The sequence below is a fragment of the Columba livia genome, chromosome 3 (assembly GCF_036013475.1).
Source record: "Columba livia isolate bColLiv1 breed racing homer chromosome 3, bColLiv1.pat.W.v2, whole genome shotgun sequence".
NCBI lineage: Eukaryota > Metazoa > Chordata > Aves > Columbiformes > Columbidae > Columba > Columba livia.
Window position 1 is genome coordinate 67,007,489 of NC_088604.1, and position 10,140 is coordinate 67,017,628.

At 37.5% G+C, this 10,140-nt stretch overlaps 1 protein-coding gene across 27 annotated transcripts in view; it reads left to right on the top strand.

Annotated features, from left to right (window-relative positions):
• SYNE1 (spectrin repeat containing nuclear envelope protein 1) overlaps positions 1-8,758 on the top strand; it is a 300,382-nt gene extending 291,624 nt beyond the window's left edge. For 25 of the 27 annotated variants that reach the window (XM_065057381.1, XM_065057386.1, XM_065057391.1 and 22 more), the window contains 2 exons: positions 854-912; positions 7,768-8,758. In XM_065057381.1, coding sequence (XP_064913453.1) covers positions 854-912; positions 7,768-8,008 — 300 coding nt within the window. In that variant the 3' untranslated portion in view covers positions 8,009-8,758. The remainder of the gene's footprint in view (positions 1-853; positions 913-7,767) is intronic. The other 2 variants (XM_065057392.1, XM_065057393.1) reach the window with 1 other exon arrangement.
• The last annotated feature ends 1,382 nt before the right edge of the window (positions 8,759-10,140 follow it).

Here is a 10,140-nt window from a genome sequence, read left to right on the forward strand (position 1 = left end):
CTGAAAGATGCCTGAGCTTTAGAGGAAATGGAGAAGTATTTTATCATAAAATCTTTGTCTAAAGTTTATGTAGAATTATAAGGTTTTATCTTAATATTTTAATAAGCATTTGATAGTGTTTAAACACTAATTTGTTAATGTTTATGTATGTGACTATGTTTTTTTCATTTTTGTCCATAATGTATAGCTAAGCTGTATGATTCCTTAGGGTCTGGTTTTCAAACTTCTGGTTTTTGCACCCACAAGTTTGGAGACTGAAGTGGTGTTGTTTAGAATTTCAGTGCCAAATGCACTGATGCTAAGTAAATAAATACTAATACCAAAAATATCAGAATTATAATGATCTAACTTCATTACATGTTCCAGCAAATAGTTGTGAGTGCAGGAATGCACCTACAGTTATTTGGCCTTCAAAATTGTGGGGGGAAACTGGTAAAGAGGCCAGACTTGTCAAAGGAGGCCCTTGGACCTTTTTTCCTTGAGAATATAAATTTTGCTGCATTTGCATGTTGAAATATCTCTATTTGCCCATATTCAACTCAATACATTTCATATTACAAATTATTTGAGCTAAATTTCTAGTGGTTTTTTTTAAACCCAGAGCTACATACAATTCATAAATATAATGACTAAACTGTTATTTTTGAGTTCACTGTATATGTTCCAATCATTTCCATATTCAGTGAGGCACAAAGAAAAGCCAGTTTCCTTGGTTCATGGGTATTGGTCACTTCATTTGATTATTTTTTTATGTTTCCTTTGCTGCACTTTTAATTTAGTTTCATCAGTAGCTTGTCTTTATTTGCCTGGACTGAACATTCTTCTTTCTTTACCCCCTGTTCATTGCAAACAGCCACGGGGCAAATGTAGTCTCTCACAGCCTGGACCCTCTGTCAGCAGTCCACATAGCAGGTACCTTATTCTCCTGGTTTCCGCACTCTGTTCTAGAACCCCAAGAGGATGATGGAAATTGGCCGTGATTCCTCCCTGTCTGTACCAACTCTGGCTGGTGGCCAGGACTTAAACAAGTGAATACTTCCCTTTTGTTAATAGTTTGGCAAAAGGGTCTCTCATTACTTCAGATTATTTGTTAAATAGAAATGCCGGCTAATCCGTGAACATCTACAGCTTTTACCTCCCAGGAATACCGTGTAAGCAACATTTCTTTTTCATACACCTGATCAAGGTGAAGGTGTGTTTACACTCATGATATTCAATGATTATTCAATTTTGACTTGATTTAAAAGAAATGCCAGTAGGTTCATGGCAAAGACTTTTTATCATCCTCTTTACATCTAGATATTAAACTAAGGCAGGTAATAGGCCATTACCATATTATAGAATTCACAAAACCCACAGATCTGGATAAGACATACTAACATCCTTTTCTTTCCTTATTTTTTTCTTTTTCTTTTTTTTTTTTTTCTATTTTTTTTTTCTGAAATGTTTTGTTCAGTTTGTGGGTTTTCAGTACTTAAGACTCAAATTTAAAAGTCAGAATTTTAGGATTTTGAGACTTGAGGTCACTTTCTCTCCCTTCCTCAAACAACTGCAATATAACGTGCTAACATTGCCGTGACACTTGCCAAGTGCTTGCAATCATGTGTCGCTCTGGGAGCAGCTCTGCCCCATCTCTGTCTGACCAGTAGAGAGCAGGCTTGCAGCTGCAGCTTTTTGCTTTCCACCTCGTCTCCAGCAACCTGTCATCTCTGCAGCTAACAGTGCTTCTGCATTCTTCGTTGTTGTCAGTGTGATGTGTGTACCTTCACTCTTTCACGGATCAGTTCACTAGCCTCTAGAGTCATGAAGTTAAAAAAAAAAAAAGTAAATGAGCAAGCCAATATGTATAAAGAGGAAGTCTTTTGCTATTTCAGCATCTTCTGCGTTGCAACACCTAAAATGCTCAGAAAATATGACAAAAGTATATGTGTTCATATTTTTAACTCCTAAACCTCTTTTATTCTCTATATTTAGAAAATAAATAAATAAATAGATAGATAGATAAATAACTCCCGTTAAAGTGAAAGATTTGATGTTGGAAATAAGGCAACACTAGATTTAATACAGTGATTGAGCAATAACCAAGCATATAAAAAAATACCGTGAGTCTTATCTTTTCACGAGCAAAATCAAGGCTTTATTCAACAAGATCGTTCTCAAATATAAATGGAATAAAGAATAAAACTACTTACCATGTAGATATTGACAAAACACCTCTTTAAAAAGTTTGCTCTGTATGTGTAGTGACTGTGAGTAAAGTGGCATAGTTGCAAAGTGCATAGCATACCACGTAGAACAGGTAGAGTATCTTTCTCTGTTTCCACTAGCACTAAGAAGCTAACTTATTTCTAGGGATTTCTAGGGATTTTTTTGTTTTTCTTTGAAACGTAAGGAAACCACATAGAAAATAGATGACGTGTACACTCCATCTTTCTGTCTGATGGAGACGGAGAATTCATTTTTCCAACTCCAGCCCTGCTATGAAGCTTGGCATTTTGTTTCTTATAGGGAGTGGGACGAGGGAGGAGTGGGGCTTTACTCTGCAGCCACTAACAGCGAGCGTGAATGTCTTCAGCAGATCAGTGTGCTTGCACTAGCAACGTTGTACTCAAGAGACATATTGTGTGCGCTTCTCCACTCTCCTGTATATTCAAACCACTTCTGCCAAACTTTTGAAAAGGTTGGAGGTGCGAACAACCAGCTCAAAGAGCAGCTCGCAGGGCTTTACAGCTGTGAGATCAGTCTCTGTTCTTGCAGTGGCATTGGTGCGGCTCCTTTCAGATCAAGTCTTTCCAGCACTGTTTATTAACACATCTTGTAGCAGTACAGCACAATGTTCAATTTGTCATTCAGACAAGCATGGAATACGAATGAGTCACTGCTGAATAGGAAACTTAATCAAATGCGCAAGCCAGACAGGTTGTGGTTGATGTATAATGTGGTTTTAACTGATAAAGTGGTACAAGCTGTCACTGTGTTCTTTAATATTTTGACATGCCTCTGATCAGAGTACTTTGTGTTTGATCTTGCACTGGATCAGCAAACTCTGTTAGAGTTTAGTATACAGAAGAACTAAAGGCAATTTTAAAAGGTTTGTAACATAGGAGGATGTGAAGGAAAGTTCATTTAAAAATTAGAAGAGCTGTGTTTTATGTATAACAGGTGTGATAGCACCTTGCCTTTCCCATTATCACAGGAAAAGGATGAGCATGGTGTGTGATGCTAAGCAAGCCTAAACTAGATGCTACATTGTGGATTTAACTAAAGGCTCATTCAAGAGGTATTAGTTATTGAATGCTAAGTGGGAAAGGCAAATCCAAGAAACAACTCCTCTTTCTTAATCAGTTTAATAGAGCTGTCATAAATGCAGACCTGGACCTGTGCCTGTGGGTTTCTTTGAAGTGATTAAAATGTTAAAAAGATTAAAATAGTGGCTCAATTTTCTCAGGGTTGTTTACATTGTCTCTCTTGAGCAGCTCTATTCAAGTCTTGGTGCCACAATGCCAACCTCCATTTCCTGCTCTCCCCAGGCGGCCCCAAATTACTAGTGGATCTTTAAAGGTGGCTCGCTGTTCCTGAAGCAGACCAGGCCACAGCACTGTCTACACCTTTGGCCACAAAAAGGCAGTCAGTTGCCACACAGTAACTCAAACACAAAGTTTGGACTTGCTATAGTTCTTCTCCCAGCTATCTCCTGCACTCCCAGTTAAGAATTTGTTACTTAAACTTCATATGTAACTACCTTTGAAATGGACATATTAATCTTCTTTACAGTGTAAGACAAACCTGAGGTTTGGATGCTGTGATGCTGTGAGCCAGGGAGAGAATCAAAGTCAGAAAACAGCTAAAGAAGATCTCTCTTAGAGAGTCTCTCAGGCCACTAAGAGGAGTCATTGCCTGCTCTTGTGGGCAGAGCATCATGCCTTCTCCTTCATAACTCTAGCAACCTCCATCTTAAAAAAATTAGAATCAATGGGAACAAAAAGTCTATTAAAAGGTTGATATCAAAGTTAATTTATCTGATTATCTGGAAGTACAATAATTTCCACCTTGAATATATCCATGGTTAGATGTAGTAATTTGGTTTTGTGTCAACATTATCCTTTCCTTTAACAACCGTTTACCCTTCTTTCTGTCTGTTCTGCACTATTTTATTGAGGGTAACTTCTGTTTTATATTTGTAAGCTCAGCTCTTTGTCTCCTTCCTAGGAAAAATACTCCTTTTTTTTTTTTTTCTCATTTAAGCTTGTTTATGTTTGAATTTATCTCTCAGAAGTATGTTAACCAAAATGATAAAAAATTCTCCAGGGGAACTCTGACGAGTCCTTTAAAGAACATCATTAAAATAACCCTTTTCTGCATATCTTGAACTTAAGTTTTTTTAAAATTTATTTTGTCCCTTGTCACAGCTTTTCACAAGCCACATTATTGGTTTGTGGTTATTCTGTGCCAAACAGCTGTAGATTCTTTTCTGTATCTTCAGAGTGTGAACTTCCAAATTTGTAGCAGAAGTTTTTATTGCTACTTTACATATATAACCTTAAACTCCTTGAGCCACTTCTTAAATTTATTCGATTCAGCTACTTTTTTTTCTGTGCAAGAAGCCAATCTTATTTTGTATTTGCAAAGACTTCCAACTTCTGTCATCATACAGATGAAATTTGCTGTTCTTAGGTTTTGTGCCATAGTCTTTTCATAAAGATATTAAATCAAGACTCATCCTTGATTAACTCCAGTAATAACATCCTACTAGCCCAGCAGTGCCTCTTTCAATGTAAGCCTATTGTCTACATTCCATTAGTCACTTCCCCATTAAACTAATTTTATTTATTCCTATCAGCTTCGCTTGAACGATAAATTCTTCTGTTGTAATCTTTCAGATGTTTACTGCAATGCAGATAATTACTTCAACCATATTTTCCTTGAAAAAAAAAAAAAAAAAAAAGGGTCATCTTTAAAAGAAGGTACTCGTCTGAGCTGAAATTAAAGTGCACTTTGCCCGTCCAATCTATAGCCTGGAAAATTAGCTGCTTCTCTCTTGAAATGCTTAGGAAAGAGTTCCAATTTCACTGACATTACAGACTTCTAAAGTAAGGGTAACTATTGGTTGTACTTCTTAAGTTAGTTAATTTATGAGATTTCTTGACATGAAGAAACTTACTGCTGGCTGGGTCTACAGCTGTGCCTTCCTTTTTTTTTTCTAGTTAGTAGGAATTGTGTATGGAGCAATCAGCAGATGGCCTGACCTCCTTCCCACCTCAGACAGGGGCCAGTGAGACAAATGGTGGAGCAGTCAGAAGAGAAACAACTAAAGATGCAAGCTCAAGGAAAAAAGATTGCATTTTTCTCCAAAGTAGCCTACACTACTTTAGCTTTCCCTTCTCCTGCTGGAGTAAATACGGGTTCTGGCCCTTATGAATAGTGTGCCTTTTTTATTAACAATGTGTATTTTTAACCACCTCTCCTTACCAAATCCATTAAACACTTTGAGCAGAGCCATTCCATTTTTCAGCCAATTATGTAGATTGCAGAGGTGTACCCGCAATAAACACAGGCAGTACAGCACTTGAACTTTTTAGAACTCCTCCTCTGAAGATGTTTTATTATTTGCTTGTTTCATTGTTTCCATGCAGTCTTAGAAACTATTCCTCAACACCTTACTTCACTGCAGAAAAAGCATCTTGTAAAACTTTGCCGTGAAGCGTTTTAGTTTTTGAAAGAAATGTTATGTTCCTCTTTGAGATCAATCATGCAGCTTACACAAAGCAAAAAATGCTGGATTGTGCTACTAAAGCCTTAGGAAAAGAAAAGAAGAATTAGATGCTAACTTTGCCTTCTCTCTTTTGACTCCACTTTCTGGAAATTCCCCTTTTGACAGCCAATATTGCCCCAGAGTGACTCTGAGTCAATGAAGAAAGCTCTGACTTTGCTCATTATCAAACAGCAGTTACCCAGTCCAGAAATGTGGCCTTTTTTGATTTGGATTAATGACATTTGCACAATGAGAGCCTTGCAAATAGGCAGACTTTGCAATCAAATGCTTGGAAGGTAATTAAGCACTACTTGTTCCCTTTGTTCCTACCTCAGTCCATTAACTTTCTGTCTTGGCATCCTTGGACGGTAGAAGTCCTGATCTAATTTAACTTTAATATGGAATGCTCTTATGCTGTTAAATGTGCCATATCCTTTCAATATGTTCTTTATAATACATGATCTTACATTGTGCGACAAGCAGCTTTCCATCCGGGCTACAATAACATGGATTCAAACAACATGTGACCTGATGTTTTGGTCATTACTCCTTCCTGGGATATTTAGGTCAAGTTAATCATTTAGCATACATGAGTGTTTATGTATCTATTGGACATCTGAACTTTACCAAATCTATCTGGTTTTCTTGAAGTCTTTGTAGTGGGATGATACACAAGACAGTAAAAATAATCTAAGCATAGGAATAATTCTTTTAGGAACATGTGGGAAGGGGCCCCTTCAAGATGATATTTTAGTTTTTGCATTGTTTCTCACACAGATTCAGATTAACTGGGAGACAGGATCAAAAGAACAAGGGGGAGGCAAGGAGACACTAAGGAACCATCGCCCCCTATTTGCTTTACTGAGGAGCATTTGACCTCAGCCAACAGGCCTGATCTCCCACACCTTCAAGTTGAGACTAAATACATCCCTACAAACATTTTTCTCTCTTAAAACCTAGCAAGCCATAGATTTTCTGGTGATTCATAGTCATAGTAGCCACACGGTTGTTTTATAACATGTCTAAAACAAAATTAATGAACTAATGTCTTAAGGAAGAGTTCTTGAAGCAAATTATTTGAAGGCTCTAAGATCTTCCACTTTTGGCTAATGATAAAATACAATACTTTCCCATGCCATTTTATTAGCACATGGAGACCATCAGATTTTTAACTTGCATAATCACTCTTTTCAGTCATCCAGTTACCTCAAACCCTTCATTCATATATTAGAGTTCTGACTGTTTCAATCAAAACTGAAATGTGAACTCTATGTCTTTATTCTTTATTAAAAAGTAGACTGAATTTTTGTACTTAATTCGAACTGTCCCTTTAAAAATGTTTGTGTTGGGTCTTGCCTCTCCTATAGATATTTACCATTTCAAGTCAGTTCCGTAGACACAAGGGAGAAAATAGCTTGAATAGTGATAGTGTAAAGTCAGTTGAGCAAATAGATTTTAACTGCTGATTCAGTGCAATATTCAACATACAATGTACTTTGTAGAAAAGGAGTCCCCATTGCCTGCATATTGGTGTATTAATTAATTGAATATTGATGTAACTGAATCTTAATGTGTTATACCCTTGCGGATGCTATACACAGAAATGAATGTAGAAACTTCTGCAGACCAAATGCAACTGGCATTTTAAATGAGGAGGCTTCCTTGTTAGATGGTGTGCATTGAGCACATGTGACAGGTATGTCCCATCTTTTATTCTTCCCTTCTCTAGAGCACAGTGCTATAAGTGGAGAGTCTACCCCATAATTGATGAAGGGTCTGTGGGGTCACAAAGCCCATTCTATTGTGATTTTTTTGTTTTTTCCTACCCAGCCTAGAAACACGGGGCCTCTTAAGAGTGTTGGGTAAATAGCATGTTTAGTGAAAAATATCTCTGCAGTTGTCAGTCAAAGTCTGTATGAATTGTAGCCCAGCCTTCAGGGAAGTCTGAGTGCCCAAGGGCAGCCTCTGCTGCAGTAATGTTTTAGTGTATTCACCTGTCCATCCTCTTTCCTCAGGTCCACAAGAGGTGGCTCAGGTTCCTCCCCTTCTGAGGCCGGGCCAGCGTGGCAGCGCCCATCCTTCTTCCTCAGAGTCCTCAGAGTTGCTCTGGCACTTCAGCTCCTCTTGCTGCTCCTGATCGGGCTGGCTTGCCTGGTGCCGATGACCGAGGAGGACTACAGCTGTACTATGGCCAACAATTTTGCCCGCTCTTTCCACCCCATGCTAAAATACACGAATGGTCCACCTCCATTATGAAGGAGACCTGTGAGACAGCAGGTGACCTTGCTAGCGTGCTAACTGAGAAGCGGGGTGGTTTTAAAGAGTGACAGCATTCAGTGTGGCAGCTTTACCTACCTGATGTAGCCACCGCTGTGTCCATATCATTCTCTGCTGGCACTCAGCTAGTAACGCATCAGTACATCAGTATCAAACTGCACAACATATTACCTGAGTAGCATCATTTCGATACTCGCATCCTGGGTACTAAGGAGGATGTGATGTGTGTGAGGGAAATGTCCTTTTGTCCAGCATTCTGGATCTTTTAGCCACTTTATATCCAGGTCATTGCCCTGTACTATGCATAGCCAAGGACTTGATACTGTAGATCCTTTCTTGTGTGCTGCTCTAAATGAGCTGTTAGCCAGTCTTTGTTGAATACCCTCTCAGTATCTACAATATACAAAATAACCAATGCTGAAGAAATTTTAGAGCTTTTGTAACATACAATTTTAAAGGATCTTGTATGGCAATGTATTATTCCCTGTGGTTTCTGTTTCGGGCATGGTGTTCTAACTTTTGCTTTGGATGCACAAGGTGTAAATCTGAGAAGCACTTTTTCAAGGTTTAAAAAAATGGATGTAATAAATAAGATCGTAAAAGGTTTCATGAGGAAAAATGTTGAATGTCAAGTTGAAAAATGAAGAACATATTTATGTATGTACAGTTTGCTAAGTAAAGTTTTGTTTGTATTGATTTATTTGCATTTATTAAAGATACCATAAAATATTTTGTCTACGTGCTTTTTAGTGACAACTATGGAAACCTCTAAGTTTAGAATGAAAAAATGTATGGTATAAAAAGATTAGAAGACATACATATGCTGCACTTCTAAAAAGAATTTTAAAATGCTGTAACAAATTAATGGTATTAGGTATGTGTTTGAATGAGAAGATCTGGAAAACATGACAAATGGTAAAATAGATGGGAAAGTATCACATGAGAGGTTGTGCTAATAATGAAAACTGTCTTTATTTTGAATTAATGATTGGTCATTTCAGGTTTGTTTTTTGTTTTTTTCTCAAGCTGCTTCTTGATTTTCATCCTCACTCATATGTTATTTCTGTGTGTGTTTTTATATGTACTCATGTGCAACCTTTGGTAATGGAGATTGTACCAGGCCACACTGAAGTAGCTTTTTTCCTGTGGGTGTACTGGAAACTTCTTAATATTCTCCATAGCAGCTTACTACCAAGATAGATGTTTATGCCCAAAACATAAGCATAAATAGCAGAAAAACAGAACAAAATGAAAACTCATTAATTTCAAAAAAAATTGCAAAAAACTTTCAGTCTGAGCAGGGATAGACGCTTTGCCCAGCTTATGAGTTAGAACTTGACCAAAACAGGATTCTTGTAAATTTTGAAAAAATACAGAGCATGTCTCTAAGTTACTGCTCTTTAATTAGTATGGGTTTTTTTAAGCCAAGACACACAATGTTTTGTTTTTCCTATGAGTTAAATATTTCAACTTAGAATATATTGGCCTGTGTAACAGAAATATTATTTAAAAAAAAAAGGAGAAAAAATCAGTACATTAATTGCTGTTACATAGGATTACTTTTTTGGGGTGTCGTCATTTGAGCTGGTATGAAGAGAGCATTGTCAGAGGTAAGAGTACCACAAGCTGAACTCCAGCATTTAGAGGAGCCAAAATAAAGCTTTCTTTTCAGGTAAGTGCAATATTTACCGTTTCCTGGAAAAGGCTTTTGTATGCCAACAAAGTAATCTTCAGTGTCTGAGACCCAGACTGGGACTGACATAAGTATGTATTCTTTTCAAGGCTTAGATTCCTTCATTGGTATTCAGAAGTTACACTGGATGAGATTAGTATCCATAATCACTTACTCTGAGAAGACAGAGACAAGGAACACGCTTTTGGGGTAGAGGTATGAGCTGTTACTTGCAACAAGCCTGAAAGATTCCATAAAATTGACACCTCCTCTCTTTTCTGATATTGTTCTCATTGGTGACATAATTTAGTCAGTGGTAATCAGTGTACCCATGTGAATAGTTTAGCAGTTTGCTCAGACCTGGTAGTTCAGATCTGCATGCTTTAGACATCCTTTCATCAGCCAGTCCCTGGTTTTGGTGGATAGTTTTCTGTTGAAA